At 26.9% G+C, this 21463-nt stretch overlaps 5 protein-coding genes across 5 annotated transcripts; 3 read left to right on the plus strand and 2 right to left on the minus strand.

Annotated features, from left to right (window-relative positions):
* Positions 1–1445: 1445 nt before the first annotated feature.
* On the minus strand, positions 1446–2999 carry LOC122524292 (protein takeout-like). The gene is made up of 3 exons (XM_043646453.1): positions 2933–2999; positions 2421–2661; positions 1446–1887 (listed from the first exon to the last, which is right to left on the minus strand). The coding sequence occupies exons 1-3, from the start codon at positions 2997–2999 to the stop codon at positions 1446–1448; spliced, it is 750 nt and encodes a 249-aa protein (XP_043502388.1).
* Positions 3000–4413: 1414 nt separating this feature from the next.
* Positions 4414–7773, plus strand: LOC122524293. Its single transcript, XM_043646454.1, has 5 exons — positions 4414–5742; positions 5878–6132; positions 6256–6385; positions 6807–6962; positions 7633–7773. The coding sequence occupies exons 1-5, from the start codon at positions 4414–4416 to the stop codon at positions 7755–7757; spliced, it is 1995 nt and encodes a 664-aa protein (XP_043502389.1). The 3' UTR covers positions 7758–7773.
* A 2365-nt stretch (positions 7774–10138) lies between these two features.
* LOC122523999 (circadian clock-controlled protein daywake-like) lies at positions 10139–12208 on the plus strand. Its single transcript, XM_043646020.1, has 4 exons — positions 10139–10205; positions 11234–11614; positions 11745–11894; positions 12059–12208. Exons 1-4 carry the CDS (start codon positions 10139–10141, stop codon positions 12205–12207), a joined length of 747 nt encoding a protein of 248 aa, XP_043501955.1. The 3' UTR covers position 12208.
* Positions 12209–12418: 210 nt separating this feature from the next.
* Positions 12419–16844, minus strand: LOC122523996 (protein takeout-like). Its single transcript, XM_043646017.1, has 6 exons — positions 16543–16844; positions 14490–14530; positions 13497–13699; positions 13117–13288; positions 12763–12912; positions 12419–12590 (listed from the first exon to the last, which is right to left on the minus strand). The coding sequence occupies exons 1-6, from the start codon at positions 16575–16577 to the stop codon at positions 12436–12438; spliced, it is 756 nt and encodes a 251-aa protein (XP_043501952.1). The 5' UTR covers positions 16578–16844; the 3' UTR covers positions 12419–12435.
* A 2314-nt stretch (positions 16845–19158) lies between these two features.
* Positions 19159–21330, plus strand: LOC122524294. Its single transcript, XM_043646455.1, has 3 exons — positions 19159–19189; positions 19795–20011; positions 20919–21330. The coding sequence occupies exons 1-3, from the start codon at positions 19159–19161 to the stop codon at positions 21241–21243; spliced, it is 573 nt and encodes a 190-aa protein (XP_043502390.1). The 3' UTR covers positions 21244–21330.
* Positions 21331–21463: the final 133 nt, after the last annotated feature.

The raw sequence follows: 21463 nt of genomic DNA on the forward strand, positions 1-21463 counted from the left end.
AAGAAAAATATCATCGTACAATAGTTATAAGAAATGCATTGTATGTTTTTAGTCCCAGTATGATACATATATCGTATATATATATCGTAGTTTGTTCATATTACAATATCTACCTGACGGGGAACAAAAAAAGAGAGAGAGAGAGAGAGAGAGAAAGAAATAGAGGCACGAAGGTTATTGTAAAAGTCAGACAAAGTTGTTCTGCAATACTTATAATATAAAACCATTAGATTATTATTCTCCACGTGCAAACTTCTCGAACGTTGATGACTCGATTTGTAAGTTCGTTCTTTAATATCAAATGCTAGTTTTCATGTACTGTATATAATATAATACAAATTTTTTATTTTTTTTTTTTTATATATAAACGTATAACAATATTAAATATAAATATTATATAAATAATATAATATAATATAAAATAATATTTATATTATATAATATAAATATTATTTGTTTTTTCTCACACGCACACTTTGCACTTTCCAATAATTTTTTGAATTTTTAAAAATATTTCGTGTTATGCAAATTGAGACGTTTTATTCTTTATTTCTATTTCTAGATGCTTTTTTTTTTTTAATATATTTCAATATTTTCAAGGTGAAAAAATAAATTAAATTATAATATTATGAAATGGATATTTTTAGATAATTAAGACTTGTTTAATTGTGGGAGTTCATTATTCATAGATTTGAATAAAAGATCAGACTAACTAGTTCTTTAAATTAAATAAAATCACCGTTATTTCATCTACTAATAAATCTTTAATATGCGAAATTGAAATATGCGTGCTAAAACGTTTAAAGTGTTGCATATCATAAGGCGTTCATAAATAACCATCCGAATTTTGTAATTTTATTTATCTTTTGACATCCGTATTAATCTTTTTACGCTTTTTAAAATATAGAATCTAGGAAATAAAATTATGTTGAACGAGAAGTTCAATAATATTAAATTCATATAGGAAGTATATATTTTTTTGAATTTATGTGATTTTCAAATTTGAGACATATTTATCCCAATATGTGACAAAAACAAACAATTTATTTATTTTATTCTTTTTTTTTTAATCTTAGATACTGCGAAATTCAAGAAATCAGTTATAGTTTCTCTTTCATTCGTTTAACATAAATAGATATTACATATTTTACAAATATTATTTGTTCTGCTGTCAAATAATAATTGACATTAATTTATATAAAAATAAAATACATTTTCTCTCTCTCTCTCATAAATTTTGTTATAGCCTAAGCCTGCAGAATGATTAACCGTTCTACAAATACGTAAAAATAGTACTAATCGATATAAATAAAATAATCGCAAAGAAAAAGTGCCCTACGTTATTGGTTTTTATTTCTTTTTCTATTATTTGAAAGTAATAAATATTATATATACACACATTTAGTTTACTTACTAGTTTAAATTTTACATAATAATTTATAATCTTATGGTGGTAGCAATGTGTCGATAGGATAAATCGTAAAGATCTTATCTATTATATTTTTAAATATATCAGAAACACTTTCTTCTAAAGCAGGTTTGATCTCATCGACAATTAATCTCCAATGATTATTTAAAAATGTGTTCATTACTTCCTGGAGTATTTTGTCACCGTTAAACAAATTATCTAAGTGTATATGTATGTTACGTATGTTATAATCGATGTTCAAATCTTTAACACGAAAGTGTTCTTGATTCGTTTTAGGTTCATGGTAAGGTTCGAATTTAATCATTAAAGTATAGTCAACGTCGGTTAAATTAAAAGAAGCTGATCCAATCCCTGATAATGGTAACATCATAATTTTACCGTCCAAATTATATTTCGAAAACATTTCGAAATGTGGAATGTATTGTTTTATTTTCAATTGATTTTTCTCCATCTCGTACCTTGTAACAAAAAAATTACTTTGTTGTTATTATTATTGTTTAGATATTTTTTAATTGATATTAGCCGAATGTGATAGTTGGTTCATATGAAATATGTTGCAATCAATAAATGCATATAATAATACACTGGATGGTTTGAAATTATAGTATCTGACATTAACAATACTATACTATTTCATATATATATATATAATGTAATTTTTATATAGAAATAAAATATTGAAAATAACAAAATTTCTTACTGATCAACTCAATAAATATGTTGCAATCAATAAATGCATATAATTATTCGATAGAAAGTTTGAAATCAGGGTACTTAAATTTAGCAATACTATACTATTCCATAATATAATATTGGATTGTTTTTTAACGATCAATTAAAACATCTTGAATTCTGAATATGAAAAAAATCGTATTTTTATTTATCATTTATGAAACGAAAAACACGAAATTATTTTTCGAACGATTTAATATCTATATTAAAAATTTAGTAATAATCATATTCTTTTATTATATACATTGAAATTACTTACTTGAACTGCTTTACGTTGTCATTAAATACATTGAAAATTTGGATATCCGTGAAAGAGGAGTTTATAGAAAGGGAACCACTTGTCTGATTAAAATCTGCTCGATCGATGTAAAATGGCTCGCAAGGTGGAATATTTAATTCTGGAATTCCTTTATTTAAATATGGTTTCAATTGTTCCATGCTTTCTTTCATACATTTATTCAAATATGGATCATTTCGGTGACATATTTTAAAGAAAGATGCTGTAAAATGAATTACATTTATCAAACAGAAATAGATACAACTATTAAACGAGAATGTTTTCTTGATAATAATAGAATGTTCGATGTTCCACATACGATTATGGTGCCACACACTTGCGTGACACCAAAGTGGAATCTGAGTCACACTGTTTAATACGATCCCAAGTGAGTGATCTAACGCGTTAGAAATTTTCATTTGAATCTCGTCGTCTTAACATTTGATTTATTTTCTTTGATATTAAATAAAATTATAATCTTGTTTTCTACTCACGTAATTGCGGTACGTTATTACCAGAAATACAATACACCAAAGTTAAAAATAATATCGAATACTTCATCGTGGTGATTCTACAATGAGATTTTCCGAACGAAATGATTTTTTATTTCATCGTAATCGAGCTAATAAATGACCGACGAAAATTATTCGACCTCAATTGTCTGCTGATTAATGACATTTTTTTTATTTAAGAATCTCTTGCGTATTTACGTTTCATCATTTCTTTTTTTTTTTTCTTTGTTCGTTATTCGTGTTAATCAATTAACCCGATTAATGTTCACAAAATAAAAAAGAAAAAGATAAGAAAAGAGAAGACTAAATATTTGTAACCATCTAGTAATTAATTCTGACTAAATTAACTAGACGTTACTGACAAACTCGATCGGTAACCTTGATCTCTATAACGTAGTCGTGCACTGTACTACAGAACTTTCTTTTTTATTTTCTCTCTTTAAATTCCATATTTTATTCTTATCATAATAATAAAATGAAATAATTTTATAATAAAAATAAAAAAGGAACAAATATATATTCATAATTATTTAATAATTAATTATAATTAATTAACTCCGAATTATATTATAAAACTCGATCGGTAACCTTACTCTCAATATCATAGAATAAGAAATCGATTGCCAATAAGGTACGAAATAAATCATTTATTAAAAGAAGCTAATTTTCTTAGCAAACATTTCGCACACTTTTAATATTCGCGTTGGAATGAATTAATTCGAGAGAGACGCGTCGAAAAACAAAAAAAAAAGGAAAAAAAAAGAAAATAATCAAATAATTATTCTTATAATAATTAAAATTCTAATTAATTATCTAGACATTAGTGTGGAACTCGATCGATAACCTTGCTCTCTATATTGTGTAGTCGATTACTGCATGACTTAAGGAAACGATTTCCAAAAGATAAAAAAAGAGAATCCTTTGCTGACCAAGATCGACATGTCAAGAATGACTGGTCCATGGCCCAGTTAATATGCCCTTCCACGGTCTCCTATAAAAATACCTCGTAGAGGTATCGAACACTTGCATTTAGTGTTTTTCTATCGCACGTACATCTTCTTCTTCTTGTTCTTCTTCTTCTTTTTTTTCTTCTTCATTTCAATCGTGTTTCAATCAAAATCATCGAGGGTACCGTTGATTATCAACAATCGAGGATTCAGAAATGTTCCTCGAGAGATCCATCGATCGTTTCGGTTGATCTCGTCGAGAGAACTAGAACGCGTTATCCGCAACCGCTCAAATTTATCTGCACTATTGTTTCAATAATTTTATTAATTATTATTATCGTTACTATCGTATTTATGCTGATTTATTATAAACCAATCAACGTTTCGTTAGATTACGATCGTAAGATAATTAATTATTAAATCGAGACAAAAATATATTCGAAATACTCGAAAAGAATAGACAAATCTTACTCTAATTTGGTGATTTTTAAGAAGAAATAAAAATACATACGCGAGATGTGGAAATATTTGAAAATATTTATCGGATTTTATCTGATAGCAATAACGAAATGTTCGTTATTGGAATTGTCACAATCGATGTGGACTAAATTTTTATCCGGCGGTTTATCGAAAGTTGGCCAATTGGATCCACTGAGAGTTCCAATGGTAAAAGTTGATCAATCCGAAGGTAACACGAGTTACAGGATGGTGTTAAGGAATATCGAAATTTCAGGATTAAACGATTCGACTGTAGAAAGTATTCACGTGGCTCGTGGGAAATTAAGATCGAATTTGAGCGATTTGGAAGCTGGTTTTGTGACTTACAGCGATCTCGGTGATCTCGAATCGATCAGATACAAATTCCACACGGTTGTCAATAACATGAGAAAAGAAACCAGAGACGTGGAGGTTGCTGCGGGTGCATTTAATTCGTCTAAAATTGAAAAAATCAGCGAATATCTGCCACGATATTCAGATTCAGCAAAAACCACTGAGAGTAATTCTGATAATTACAATCAACAACAACAATCATCTCGTTTACAAGAACGCCGTTATCGAGAATCTCAAGAAAAGTTAGCCGAAGTTACAACAGATTCTGCTTACTTGAGAAATCTTAAAATCGAAGAAAGATTGGAGAGTCATCGTTCGGCTGACGATAAATCGAAATATCCTTCAAGCGTTCACGTGATTTACGCCCAAAGTTCAAAGAACACGAAAATAAATGAAGAACCTTATCAAAAAGATAAAAACGAACCGGATTGTTATGGTTATTCCGATCCAAGGCAAAGTTCAAGATCGAGCGGAGATCAAGGAAATGTTCAAACATCCAAATTAAATCCTAGTCAAAGCGAAGATTTTCATGCTTCGGCTTCGGAGAACAAGGAAATTAAATTGCAACAAGCAACTGAAAGAACAAGCGCATTATTGTATGCCAATCAACGTAGGGATTATCAAAGAAATGGAAATGTCGGGGAAAATGTTCAACAGTCAACCGAAAGATCGGATTCATCGTATTCGACTGATCAACGACAAAAAAATTATCAAAGATATGGAAATGAGGGAAGATTAGAACAATCAACCGAAAGATCAGGTGGTTCATTGTATTATGCTGATCAACGTAAAGATTCTCAACGAAGTGAAGGAAATGTTGAAGGAAAAATAAAAAGAATGTCTCACAGATCGGAATCGATTAAAACGGCTGATCAAAGATTGGAAAATAAACCTGGTTACATTGATATTGTTTATGCGGATGAGAAAAATTCAAGTGGTGTTAAACGTTTCGGTAATATGAGATTACAGGCTAATAGAGAAACAAAAGTTTATGGTTTTGAGGATGTTATGAGGGTATATTTATTTTTTTATACATATATATATATATTTTAATAATAAATTTATTTTTTAGTTAGGATAATATTGATGTATTTATCGATAAGATATTTTAAATATTGATTAGAATAATTGTATTACGTTCATTGATAGGATATTCGAGATAATAGAAGAATACTAGTTCATAATTTTACCGAAGGTGAATCATTAACGAAAAAGAACGATCGTGTAAGGGCAGCATTAGAAGCTAAAAGATTAAAAGATCTAGCAAGATACGCAGCAAATTATGAAGAAAGAGAAGGATACTTCGAAGAGGGTATGGAATTAATATATCATTATGGTGGTATGGGAAATGAATCAAAGGAAATGAAACGAGTTAAACGTGCTCATCCGGATAATGATTCAGAGGTATAACATTATTAATTATTATCTATTATAATCTACTAATTTAGATCTAATTATAAGTAACGGGGTTGTTGCATAAAAAATGCATATGTATAAAATAATAAAAAGAGATATTTTTCTCACAAGGACGAAGACGTGATGCACGTGATCATGCGAATACATGTGCCACTTCTTCGAATAAAATCTGAATACATGCTCACGGGAAAAGTAGGAGAAGAAATATTAAGAGGGAACGGATTACTCGCTGGAAATTTCAGTAAACTTTTAATTATATTATTATCTTATTTTATAATTAATATAAATGATATTACATTTGCACAATTACTTTTTTTCTCATATCATTATACTATACCTGAATATAATATGACAAATTTTTAAATTAACACGAACAAAATGGAAATTTAAATAATTAGAATTTAATAAAAATATTATTAGATATATGAAAATTAATTCCGTAAATTATTAAAAAAAATAGCACCGAATTAATTTCTCTAAATCTAATATATTTATATTATAATAATAAAAATATAATATAATTTATAATACAATATGGAATAATTATGGATGAACAAATTGAATGATATGATAAAACGTATTAATTCAATTACAAAATAACTTTCTTATTATTATCTTATTTTGATATATTTTATTATATAAAAATTTTATATTTATGATAGCCGAGCTTCATGGTGATTTTACGGTTGAATTGAAGAAAGGTACGAACGATTCTATGATAGTACGTGCAACCCGAGCCAAATTATCGGCAAAAGACAAAAAAATCGATCTTCAAGGAATGGACGAGGAAGGACCAGTAAAATCAATCTTAACGCAAGGTAACGGTTCTATCGTAGTGAATAAAGTGAAAAGGAAATTCCAGAAACGAAAGTTCGTTGAATAGCTAGCTAGCTCGTGCTCGATGTATACGTTGATATATCGATTATCGAATGGAAATCCTATACGGTTGTGGCTCGTACAACGAACTACATGAAACGTCTATTACGCGAGCCAATAATTACGTAATTTCAATCTATGTATGTGATACTTACGTACACTTGTGCAGAGATATATATTTGCGTATATGTAATACTTATGGGGACATAGAAAAAGTTTCTTCCTTGATGTACATACACGTGAAATTTATTTCATCAAGATTTCTTTTGCCTATTTTCGAAATGACTACTTTTCGTCGCGATTCGATCAAATTATTTCGAATAAATTAATCCTAGAAACGCGTTTTTCTTTTTTCTTCTCTTTTTTTCGATACAGATATACAAAAATAAATTTGCAGATAGATTTATTCGTCGAAAGGTATTTATATCTTCTTTTTTTTTTTGAAATAGAAAATAGAAACCCAAAAAAAAAGAAAACACGGAAAGATTCGCTAGGATCGACCTTCAAAGTAAAAGTTTTTTACTTATATAAAAAGTAAAATTTAATGATACACCATTGCAACAAAGTAAGTTCACTTGATCATTTATTTATATTTAACTTTCTTTCACATAGGATTAATGGCTGCCGAAGCAGTTGCAGCAATGCTTGCAGATGACTTGACAACGAAGGCACTAAGCGAGAAAACAGCCGATGCAATGGTATTTCGAATGTATAATGATCTTCCAATGATTAATTAATTATGACTACGACACATATAAAGGTTCTGTTTTTTTTTTCTTATTACTATTATCATTACAATTACTCAAACATTACTCTACGTAATTATTATTATTATTATTTGCTTATTAATTTCGTATTAATTGATCTTTGACTTTTTAGCATTTTATTTATTTATTTGTTTATTTATTTGTTTATAATTTATAATAAATCTCTTACTCGTATATTATATACAAATTTAACGAAAATTCGTATAAACTTACGAAGAGAATTTTAATTTTTTATTGGAATAAAATTTGCATTTTTATTTGGAATAAAATAATATTCAATGCATATTTAGTTACGTAATGTCGGTTTTTTTTTTTTTATTTAAGAGCTACTTAGGTTCGCACACACATTTACATTTATTTGCGTGTTGTATAACTATTTTTTTGTTTTCAATTTATTATGTATTAGTATTAACATATAACATCATATTTAAATATTTTATTATTAATAATATCTAGTTTCAGTTGCATTAATATGTACAAAATGCATTGTACATTATTATTATTATTATTATTATTATTATTATTATTATTATTATTATAGGTATTTTTCTCATGGTAAAACAAATTATTCATAACAAAGATGTCATATCAAAAGAACTATTTTGTTCTAACCAATAAAAATAAACTTATATCAACGTATGTATTTATTTCAACTAATTATTGATAACTAATTAACTTGGTTTATATGTAATTACGTTATCAAGTATGAAAGAATAATCTAACAATTTGATCATCAAATGAAATGATATTATCGTCTAATTAGAATTAGCCAAGTGAAACGATAAATATATATATATATATGTAATACTTATAATAGATATTTAAAAAAGGATGTGCAAAGAATATACGAACTATAGTGAAGTACATAAAACATGAATGTATCTAGTATCTTTTGAAAGCGTATTACGCAGGAAACGATTGCGTAGAAGGACATTAAGGTGATTAACTTAATACCCGTCGGCATACAGTGATCATTATAATTTTCAAACAATGTTCAAAGGATAAAATAAAAAAAAAAAAATAAAAATGATGAATTGAAATATGTCATACGGGGAAAAAAAAAATAATTTCTTCTCTTTAACGTATCGTTGACAATTTTTCTTATATACACCAAAATATTTCTCTCTATACGTATCATTGTATTAAAAATTTGGTATATATATTTTCTACGTGTCTAATTTAAATAATATACTTTCATCCTATCGAAATTTGAATGTATCTATTTTATTCTTTTTTTTTTTCTTTTTCTCTTTTCGATTTCTTTGGAATAACATTAAATATTAAAATATGAGGCGTGTTTCACAATATGTATGACAAATCAATTCGTACAAATCGTAAGCGAGTGTGTTAATGCTTGCTTTCGCTGTGGTCTTTACCCCTTTCACGAACGAAGAAAGTTGTTGTAATCTTGGCTCGATGATCTCGCTACTATCGATTTATCAGGAAAGAAAATTATAGCCTTACAAATTCCACCGACGCGAATTCTTTTGCAAGATAATACCAAAAAATTCAATGTAATAATCGAAAAACGCACACAGGATACATATATCCCACAGATCTGTATATCCGTTAAAACATGAAACACAAAAATATTGGAAATTATGATTGATCAAAACTTTCTAGAACGATGAACGGATATGCAAACATATAGAAATAATTATTTTTTTTTTTTCTTTTTCTCATTTTTTCTTCTCATTTATTTTATTTGAAAGGTATACGTGAGATCACTCGATCAGGTAGTAATTAAATTAATCCTTATATAATTGTTCAATTAAAAAAAAAAGAAATGAAATAATTAATTAACGACCGATTAGAATTATTTATCGAAGCGTATAAAAATGATGATCAATCATTTTTCTCGCGATATAAATAATTATTAATTTATAATTTATTAATTTTTAATAATTGATAATACGAAAGAAAAAAAATAATATTATAAAAATGACAAATGTTATATGCGTTTAAATAACGAAACGATTTAAACGAGAGAGATATAGAGATTTATTTATCACAAATTAATAGCAAGTTGGTTACGGCCCTGACAGAGTTTAAAAAGAAGCCATTCTACCGTGATAAATTTACTATTGCGCTGAGTGGGGCATTATATACCTGGAGAAAGTTTACTTAGTTTATATATACTCGTGCACAGGGGCCATCGTACGCATTTTCAATATCGCTCTCGCTAATCGTGATACTCGTATATATCTATATATACACACATATACATATACATATACATATAGAGACATATAAATATACGGGAGAACGATCCAAGAGATCCAAATTCACCGGGACCAAAGATCTTTATAGATCATCCTTTTTAATTCTTCATAGAAATTCTTCATAGAAGGATGACAATACTCCTAGGATTATTAACAATTTTTGCGATCTCATCGAGTATCGTACAAGCCGAATTACGTAAGTAACATTTCAAATATTATATTATACATTTTTTTTTTCTATTTTTTATATTTTATATTTAAATAATTTCGAATTCGTGAAATTTGAAATTATTATTTAGAAATTATTAATTTAATTTTATTATTAATATTTAGTAATAATTTAATTTTTTAGAAAAATGAAATTTTCAAAATAGAGAAATAGTTTCTTTTGTATGTGCCAATAGATTGTAAGAATTCTTTTTTTTTCAACTATTAGAACGAATCCCCGTTCGAAATTGTAAAAGATGAGAGTAATAAAAATAAATTACACTTTTTTTCATATTATTTTTTCGACTTTCATTTGATGTTAGATGATTTTTGTACACGTGTCACATTACTTTTGTCACAGCACATTGTAATTGTATCTCTATGAATTTGATGTATTCTTAAGATATTATTTACAACTCTCTCTTTTCTTTTCTTCTTTTTTTATTTAGTTTTATCGAGTCGTAAGCGTGAAGAATGATCGAAAGAAAAATCGTATAATTTGAAAAGTGTTTCTTCTAATTCAGAACAATGTCCATAGGCGTTCCTTTCTAGCAGACGTCACGTTACATTCTAGATTGAACTATAGAAAAACTCTAATTGCAACATAGAACATTTGCATATATTGCAAATACGTTTCTCGTTGATATTTGTTCATGTGAATGTTCACGTTCGTGAATGCACATATTATAACACACGAGTATCCAATAATTAGGAGTTTCTACGCAATTAATTATAACACGCTTTGATCGAAGAAATAACAAAACGAAAAAAGAAACAAAAAAAATTAAATATATATTATAATACAAAAAGAACTGTTAAACATTTTCAACTAACAATATAACTTTCTACGTTCACTTTCGATATTTAAGCTATGCTGAATCATGCGTTTCGTTGAGATGCAATTATTCTTTTCATTTAACATTGAAATCCTTTGAAATAAATAATTGATAATAAAAATCACACACACGCACATACACAAGTTAGTATTTAATATTAATTTAATAATAATTATTTCAGCTCCGGGTGTAACGGCATGCCCAAAAACAACGGATCTTCAAAGTTATAACAAATGTATATTAAAACAGTTAGAAGCTATTACGCCATATTTAGCGAAAGGTATACCGTCCTTGAAATTACCGCCATTGGATCCACTTCTATTGCCTTCTCTAACAGTTGATAGAAATTTAGATGCGCTTAAGATCAAGGCCAACATGAGCCAAATTCGCGTTTACGGTGCTACGAATTTTGTGGTCGAAGAAATTAAAGCAAATCCGCATGATTTAACGGTTACGATAAAGGTACAATTACCTCACGTTCATGTCAAAGGTGATTACGATGTTCATGGTAGATTATTGTTATTACCATTGAACGGTGCTGGCAGTTTCAAAGGAAATTTCAGTAAGCGCTCGTATTTCTTTTATTTATTTATTTATTAACAAAAAGTATACAATATACAATAGATAGTACTACCTTCTATTTTATTTTTTATTGTTTTTTTTTATTTATTTATTTGATTTCGTAATTTTAGCTAATACCGAGGCAATAGTTAACGCACAAGGTAAAGAAGTTACCGACAAGAATGGTGTACAAAGGCTGGAGATTGATAAATTAAATACCAAAATTCGTGTTGACAATGGAAATATTAAATTAAAGACACCACCTTCTCATACCGTTGCTGGTAATTATAAATTTGTGTTATTAGAGAATTGTTATTAGAATATTTGAATTATTTATATATTTAATTATATTATTCTCTCTCGTTTAAAAATAAAATATGTATCTATTATTTATTATTATTATTTATTATTATTATTATTATTATTATTATTATTATTATTTTAGCGGACGCAGCAGCAACGTTCTTCAATTCAAATCCACGATTAGTACTTGACATAGCAAGTCCTATCATCGAGGACACAGCTGCAACTATTAGCAATGCTTTAGCAACTCGTGCACTCAGTGTTCTTACCAAAGCTGAATTGGTACCCTAATTCATCATTTTTTTTTCTTCATTTCTTCTACAATAAGTATGATTAGAAATATATATACATATATTTTTGTAATTGTTATATCGTTTATGAATAGTTCTTATTCGTAAAAGTAATCAAAGTACTGTTGAACATTGTAAAATCCTCTTATGTTCAATCATTTCATTAATTAATTTATTAATTGAACGTATTTAAATTTCATCAATTTCTATAGATCATTGTAGAATTCAATTATTTTTCTGGAAACAATTCTTCGTACGTGAAAGTTTCGACAATTTTATTCGCACTATTGGTTAGCACAGTAGATAATGATTTTTCCAACTCTGGTTTGATCTCTTCTAACAATAATCCGCTATTGGTATTGATGATATCATTACTGATTTGTCCTAAATCAAAAAGATACAAAATCGTTGATCATTTCTTTTTAATTTTCATTTGTATATGTGATTCTTCATTTTAATTTAATTAATTATGATATGATGATGATGATGATGATGATGATGATGATGATGATGATGATATTATTGTTATTTAAATTTAATTTTATTTGATTCTTACCTAAAAGTCGATCGCCATTGAATAAATTTTTAAGATTAATTTTCGCGTTACCAATTCGTATGTTTATTTTCATTTTATCGAAATGTAAGTAAACGTTATCGTTTCGAGAAATTTTCTGTGCTTTCATGAAAGTGTCCGAATCGTAATTATCTGTAAAATAAAAAACCATGATAATATTATGTCAATGTTAAAAAAAAAAATTTCATGATAAATAACAATTTAGTTACGGCATGTTTTAAGTGTGACTATCTTTTTAAATAAATTCCTATATGAGTCGATTGTTCATAGTAATCCTTTACATGAATGACTCGTATATGATTTGTTGCTTAACGAAAGGAATGAAATATAACGTACCGAAGATGCCTTCTAAATCACCCTCTCCAGAAAGTTCCAACAAAAGTAATTTAGCATCTATTTGATATTTTCCTTTAAAAGTTAGCGATGGAAAGGCTACTTTAAAATTGAATGAGAGGTCATCGGTATTTGCTTTCAAATCTCGTACCACAAATTTTGATGGTCCCCATACCTAATAAATTAGAAAATTATAATTATTATTATTATTTCATTTTTAATTTTTAGAAAAAGTTAAGCTCGTAAATTTTGATATATTAATTTAACTATTGATACAAAGAGACTTAATACTTTTTTTTTTACATTTATTACTTGTATCAATTAATTCGATTTTAATAATTATCGATTAAAACAATAAATATTAATTAGAATGTAGAATTTACTTGAATATCAGTTAGATTGATGTCGAGTCTGGCAGCATTGGGTCCTCTCAACAATCGAATTTCGTTTAATTTAAATGGTTCCAGTGGTGGAACTTCGAGTTCTGGAATTCCTGCAGTTAATTTTTCACGAAGTTGGTTGATCGAATCCGCAATACAATCGTTTATGTTTGGATCGTGTTTGGAACATACTTTTATGTATGGTGCTGCAAACATAATAATGTTAACACTAATTACGTAGAATATTTACTCACCAAGAACAACATTTATATAATACTTATTAAAAACAAACTCATTAAATGCAACCTTGCGTTGAATAATTGTAATCATTCAAATTCATTATTCATAACTTTTTTTTCCCTATAATTTTTTTTTTTACCAAAGTCATAAATCAGAACACTCATCTCTCTCATTGTAATATAAAATAAAAATAGAATGTTATACGTAAATTTGTATTTTCAACAAACAAATTAAAATAAGAAAAAACATTGATCGATTAGAAACTTTTTTTCTGGTTTATAAATTTAAAAGATGTTTTTTTAAATTTTCATTCTCTTCGTAGCATTTTGACATACCTCCCGAACATCCTTTTAAACAAATATTGTAATAAACCTTATTCTCATGTTGTTATACGAGAGTAACAAGATTTTTAAATGTTACATCAAAGAAAATGACAAGAGTTATGATAAATGGAACATTTCTAATCATCTATGTACAAAAATTATCAATCGTACAACTATTTGCATCGGATGCAAGATTGATATTAAGGTCATCTTCTTGACACTAATAATTGACGATTGAACCACATCATCTAAATAATTTTTATGAATAATGATTGCCTTGTGATGTTACTATTGTAATATTTACATATATAGAGAAAGTCCATTAGCTGGTTATTATTATTTGCGGTCAAGTTTCCTTGATTATATTTTCAAGATAATTTTCTATTGTTCTTTTCTTTTTCTTTTTTTTTTTTTTTTTTTAATTTATACTTACGTATTGCACAAACGACATCCCTGAATAAAGTCAATACAAAACTGGAACAAATGAAAAATATTTATAAAATACATATACGTGTGTATATCAACAATATTTCTCAAAATTTTTTAAACCATGAAATAAATCGAAACAAACTTGTATTATTTGTACGTTTTACGTTTAGTAATTAAATTGTTGTCACTTTCATTCTTCCTTTTTATGGGTTCGAGTCATTTCTCTATTAACATTTTTATTTTTAAAAGAAAGATTTTTGTTTTCCGAGTAGGTCAACTTATCCATTTGAGTATTAGTAATCCAACGTGAATATATACAATAGAAACGTGTTTATTTTAAGCACATGTTGTAATCCAACGTGACATGGCTGTTGATTGATATTAGTTTTTTTGTATACTAATTGTAAGACAAACAAAAAGTGATTTTAGAATTTTATAATACTTTCCTTTTCAATATTTAATCAACCTAATATGATTATCATAATAGATAACATTACATGAACATTACATCATTTATTTTTTTTTTTATATGTTATTATTATGTCATGAAGATGCATGCAACGACTACCTCAATGAAATGTATAGTATAATTAATTATATAACAAGATCCCATCATCGCAACGTGTTCGTACGTTATTTGTATTATTACTTTGAGAAGATCAAAATTTAGTTTTCTGTTTTACTTGGAAAAACATTGACATCTCTTATATATTTTTATAAAATACTACAATTAATTAAACTAGTTTTATTACATATATTTCTAATTCAACATGTTGCAATAAACATTGGAATAATTTCACGAAATATTCCAATTCATTATATGCATATTATAATAGATTATTTAAAAATACTTAGTTTTTCTTTTTTTTATGTTTTTTATTTCCAAATCTTTGTATTTTTTAAATCAGAGAAAGATAATAGGTTTAATCTATTTTTGTATGTTACAAAAGTATTTATATTGAAAAATCGTATTGAAAACTATTATGCAGTGATGTTAATGCAAATTAAGTAACACAATCAGAAAGAGTGATTAGTATAGTCGATCTTCGCGTGTGTTTAAATATACATATATATGCAGAAATAGAATTGATGGAATTTATAATTCTAGTAAAAGTGACATAATGACTTACAGTCAGGGAAATTGGCTAAACAAAAAACTATAGACATTAATTACGTGCGTGTTGTAATATGTACTTGTGTAAATATTTATATAATAATTATGCAAAAGTAACAAATTTTAATCGTTCTTAGTATAATCGTTTCATTTATTCTGATCGTACGCGTGAGCTATTAAAATCAATCAATTTTTTATCTTGTAGTTATTATTAAATTAACAAAGATTAATTTGTTTTATTTAAATAATCGATCGCGCTAATTTATTATTGTTAAAATACATTTTACTTGTTAAATACTTTTCATGTATTGCAATTTGGAGAAAAACAATTTAATCTTTAACATTTAATTACAATTTAATTCTTATCATTAACACTTTTAAATTTGCATTGACGTCATCTACTACTATTTTTCTTTACTTGTTTATTTCCTTTTATTTTCTTTTTTTTTTTCTATTTATTATTTTTTTTATTACAAATCAATAAAACGAGTCTTATAATTATCGTTTAAAAATAAACTACAGTGATATTAAAAAATTGCTTTTATATATATATATATATATCTCCTGTATTTTTCATTTTTCTTCACATCCGCGTTCAACTTTCATCGATTTCTCGGGATCATATAAATCAAATATTATATCCTAACAAAAATCTAACGTAAAATTGTTAACCGCAAAAATAAATAATGTACGCGCCTATAGTAACAAAATAATCCGTAAAAAGAATTTAAAAAAAAAAAAAACATACAACAACAACAATAACAACAACAAAATAAAACGCAAGGAATGTCAAAAAGTTTAAACAAATCGGTAAATAAAAATCATCGTCATAAGTAAATCCCCGAGAACGAAGAATAAGAAATATTCTAATATAATAATAATAATAACAACAATAATGCAAAAGTATAAAAAAAAGAATGTAGGTGTATAAAAATAAACGTACCAGAGTCCGATGAAAACATTGGCACAACGAACCATTGCGAAAAACTGTGATCCAACTTTGTACGATATAATAATAATAATCACGTCAATGATTTTCTCCGAAAACTAATTAAACAAAAACAGTATGAAGTGATCACTTAATGAACGAAGACTAAATCGATCTATCGATTTGTACGCAAACGTTACGAAGATGACAATGGTGATGCTATTGGCTACTGTGCTAGTAACATCATAGTATGTGTAGAAGACAGAACACAGTACCTGTAATTCTTGTTCTGTTACATTCGAACACACTTGATTACCTCGTTCCACTTGATGGCTATTGGTTCATATCTGCAGTATCCCGCCTAACTATAAGAGAATGTCCATATCACTAACAAGAATCGACATTTTCATCGATCCCCTCTATCCACCGCTATCTCCCCCTATCTCGTATTTTACCCTACCACCCCCCACCCTGCCATAATAATTCTGTTTCTCTTTTCGTTTTCGTTTTTAATTTGAAATTCATTCATACGCGAATGAATGATCTTCTTTCTCTCCGTCTACCCTTTTATTTTTCTACTTTCCATGGGTTTTTCTTTTTTTAATTCATTTCTCTTTTATTTTTTTTTATTTTTCGATTTTTTTCATTTAAATTTATGATTTAATTATTCTTATTGTTATTCCTTCTTTCTACCCCTCCCACTCTATCCCCACCGCACCATTTGTACAACGATTTTTATTTCTTTTTGTTTTGTTTATTTATGTACTTCATTTATTTATTTTTCTTTACCGAATCATTTTAATTACGAATCATATTATTTTATTTACGGATCATTTAATTATTATTTATCATTCAAATTATTTAATGATAAATGGTATTCATTTTTTTCTTTTGTTAACGTCAATTTTTAAACTTCAAAACTAGTATCTTTCATATTTTAATTAGACATATTTCCTCTAGAAATGAAAAGTACTATTTCTTAGAAACGTAACTTGTAATTTATTTGTAACGAGAGAAGAAGCAAAGTAAAAGGATAGAAAAACGGTTTCTCCACTATACTTTCTATTTCTCGTTAAATACGAATGCCATTTCTGGCATTAGGAATTGCGAGCAGTTCGAACATTCTTTCCCTCCGTCTAAATGTAATTTTATTATTATTATTTTCGTACAAGAAATATTTCTTTTTTTGTTTAGAAATACAAGAAAACGGATTAGCTCATTACGAAGGAAGATGTTAGATTTCATTGAACTCTTAAGTGGGAAGAGGGGGAGGGGGAATGCAAACATTCGTAACATTATATCAAATAGAGTCAGTAGCGTTTGATCATTCTGATTATTAGATCAGTATAGTAATAATATTACGATCCTAATTGTTAAAACCACATTACTTTTTTTTCAGCGGTTTTTAACCTGATACTTCATCGATATCCATAAGATTGATATTTATTTGGTTTACACTTTTTTTTTTTCTAATATTATAGTTAATATGGTGTAAAATAAATGAACGATGCACGTGAATATTTTGTGAAATAATAAATAATAATAATAATAATAATAATAATAACAATGTAATTTTATTCGCGCCAATATTATATATTAATATTTTATCAAAAATATTAATCATTTATCTAAAAGTATTAAAAGTTATTCTATGAATAAATCTCTGCACAAAATGTAACATATATTTACAAGAAAATGTAAATAATATCAGATTGGATAAAATAATTCTTCGCAATATTTTCATGCAAATGTGAAACAAGTTTTTTGGTGATTTTTGTTTTTTTCGGTGTTCTTTTTCATATTTAACATTCGACCTTATCTAAATGGTTTAAAACTTTTTCTTGCACGAAGTTTAACTGCTTATCTATATCACGACTATTAATATGCTAATCTATTGAAATTTTCTCCAATGGATTCTTCATCGATTTTTCGAGTTATTGATCAATCAATGTGTGGTGCATCTTTGACATTTCAATTTCTAGTTTGGAAATCCTTGAATCAACTTTGTAACTTCATCGCGTTTTATAATAAACATCGTCAATATTTTTATCAACTTTTTATCAAATCTCAAAATATATCTAATTTTTTCTTTATTTTTACACATTTATTTCTTTGTTTTTTTTTTTTTTAATTACTCTATTATTTTTCAACTGTATTATTTTTCATACAATTATGGAATTTTGAAGTTATCTATAAGAAAAATTGTAAAAAAGAAAAACTTTCCTGCCTCCACCCCAACCTTCGATCGAATATAATTAATACTGTTATTAAAAAATATGCAATTATTATTATATGATAGTAATAATTAGTATCATCGTTACATATGTATAATTACAAAAAAATCAGAGTATCTGTTCTTAAAGATATATGTCAGGAAGATACGAGAGAAAAAACCTTATTTCCCTAATTCAATAATAATAATTATTTATTATTACATCCATACAATTACAAATGACTTCGTAATCCAGTATGACGGTAATGAAAATTCAAACAGACTGAATAAAAACAGGAAGACGAAGGAAAATGATATAAAAAATTTGACGAATTTGACACATATATTTGATTTTATGCATACGTCAATTTATAAAAAAATATAAGGTAAATAGATAAAACAAAACAAAAAAAAGGCAAATGGAGGCAAATACGAGCAATAAGATTTTTTGTAAAATCATTACCATCGACTTTCATGATAAAAAATATTAGTTAAATTTTCCACGATGTATATAAAGAGAAAAGATGACTTACCGGTTTACAGTCTATTTGCACTTCTCAATACCCGTCGACCTATTTTTTTCTGTTTTTCGTTAAGAAAAACACTATTAGAATCTAATTATATTCTTAATTCGAAAAAGTAATATCGCGAAAAATGTTCTTCAAAATTGTTTTCTTTCTTCTTTTGATTACTATCGCGTCGTCGACAATTCGTGAGTATTTGAACAAAAGATACGAACAGATTTTAAATCGAATTAATATCATCGACGATTCGATAGATCGATCCATCGATTTTATTGCTTTCTTTTATTTTTCATTTAATTTTCATTCCGAATTGTTCTCGTTAGAAAAAGAAAATCGATAAGAACAATTTTTAATTAATTTTACACTTACCATTATTGTTCTTCTCGTGTGTAATCGTCGTTAAAAAAAAAAAAAAAAAAAAAAAAAAGAAAAGAAAAGAAATGTGACGGACCAAAAAAAAAAAAATATAAAAGTGAAATCTTATTAACTACAGTGAAATATAAATAAAATAATATTTCTCGTATTTCATAGCACCGTTTATTCACGTATGCGGTTTAAGGAATCCAAAATTGAACGAATGTATCTCGAAAAGCATAATGGCACTTCGTGAAAAGCTGTCAGATGGGATACCAGAATTAAATATACCATCGACTAAAGCATTTGTCTTAAATGACCTGACGTTTATAAATCAAACTGATTTGAATATCAGTTCGAAAAAAGCGATAATTTATGGCGTGGATAAATTCACGTTAACATATTTGAACCTCGATTTCAAGAATCAATCTTTGTTTGGCCTTTTCGAATATAAATATTTGGACGTCGAAGCTGATTGTGATATTGTCGCCAAAATTTTAGTACCCATTAATGGAATGGAAAAAATGATCTCGACCGCACGTAATTATTTCTAATATTTTTTTAATCATATTTTTCTTTAACCTACTTCGATCTTTATTTCTTTTTTTAATGTATATAATTATTAATTATTATCTCAAGAGACAGTTTATTCGTGTACGAGGATGGGTTGACAAATTTTAAGGACTCAACGAAGGAATAAACTTTTCTTTTATCTTTTTATTTTTTTTGTTTTTTTTGTTTTTTTTTTTTTTTTTTTTAATAAAAATTAAATCAACTGAGAAATAATAAATTGTATTTACGTTAGGCTCAAAACTTTTCAACCCACCCACGTAATTATTTCTAAACTATCGTTTGTTGATTTTTCTTTATTTCTTCTTCTTCTTCTTCTTTCAATGTTTCTTTTCTTTTTCTCTTTTTTTGTTTCTTTTTATGATTTATTTTTCTTTTCCACAAATTATTTTTGTACAACACTTTCCAATGTTATTTAACATTAAAATTATCGACGATTCAAAATTCTATTTTATTCTATCAAAAAAGAAGAGGGAGGTGTTGAAAAAAAAAAAGATATGAATTATTTCAAACTATCTACAATAGTCGTATAAAAATTTGTCCAATGTAAAGTAGAAAATATTTCAATTGTTTAAAAATTTCGAGAAAATTTGTGAATAATTAAAAACCTTTATGACCAATGGAGTTTTGACCTATTCGATATTACCTAATGTTAAACATTTGCAAGAAAAAAAAAAAAGGAAAAGAAAAGAAAAGAAAAGAAAAGAAAAATACGAATAAAAAAAAAAAAGGAATTATTTTACAGGTAACATTACAATAGACATAAAATCAAATTTCGAAATGATAAAGAAGAATAATAAAAAGTTTGTATACTTTAATTCGATAAATGTTAAAATGAACATAGCGGACTTAGATGCAAATATTAAAAAAACGGCTGAAAACGAGAACTCCGTCATAGTAATGGCAGTGAACACGATTCTGGGAACCAACAAAGCTGATATCAATCGTGCTATTGTACCGAACATTGAGAAGGGTATCTCGATTAATCTAATCAATATTATCAACAATATATTTACAAAATACGAATTTGACGAACTTTTTCCTGACCGAGAATAAATATTACGATTTTTCGTTTTGACAAAAAAGAAAAACCTACGAGGCCTTGGTTTTAATTTCATCAAAAATAAAAACAGCATTGTTTTATTCTGACCGTTTTTTCTTTGTCACCTGTTTATTATGCAATGCCTTTCCTTGAATTTGTTTTTCTTACCATATTGCTTTTCGATCGAAGTGATTTATATTTTGAACACAGATTATAAAAAGGTAGAGGAAAAGA

Source organism: Polistes fuscatus, unplaced genomic scaffold (genome assembly GCF_010416935.1).
Source record: "Polistes fuscatus isolate 324 unplaced genomic scaffold, CU_Pfus_HIC Scaffold7, whole genome shotgun sequence".
Lineage (NCBI taxonomy): Eukaryota > Metazoa > Arthropoda > Insecta > Hymenoptera > Vespidae > Polistes > Polistes fuscatus.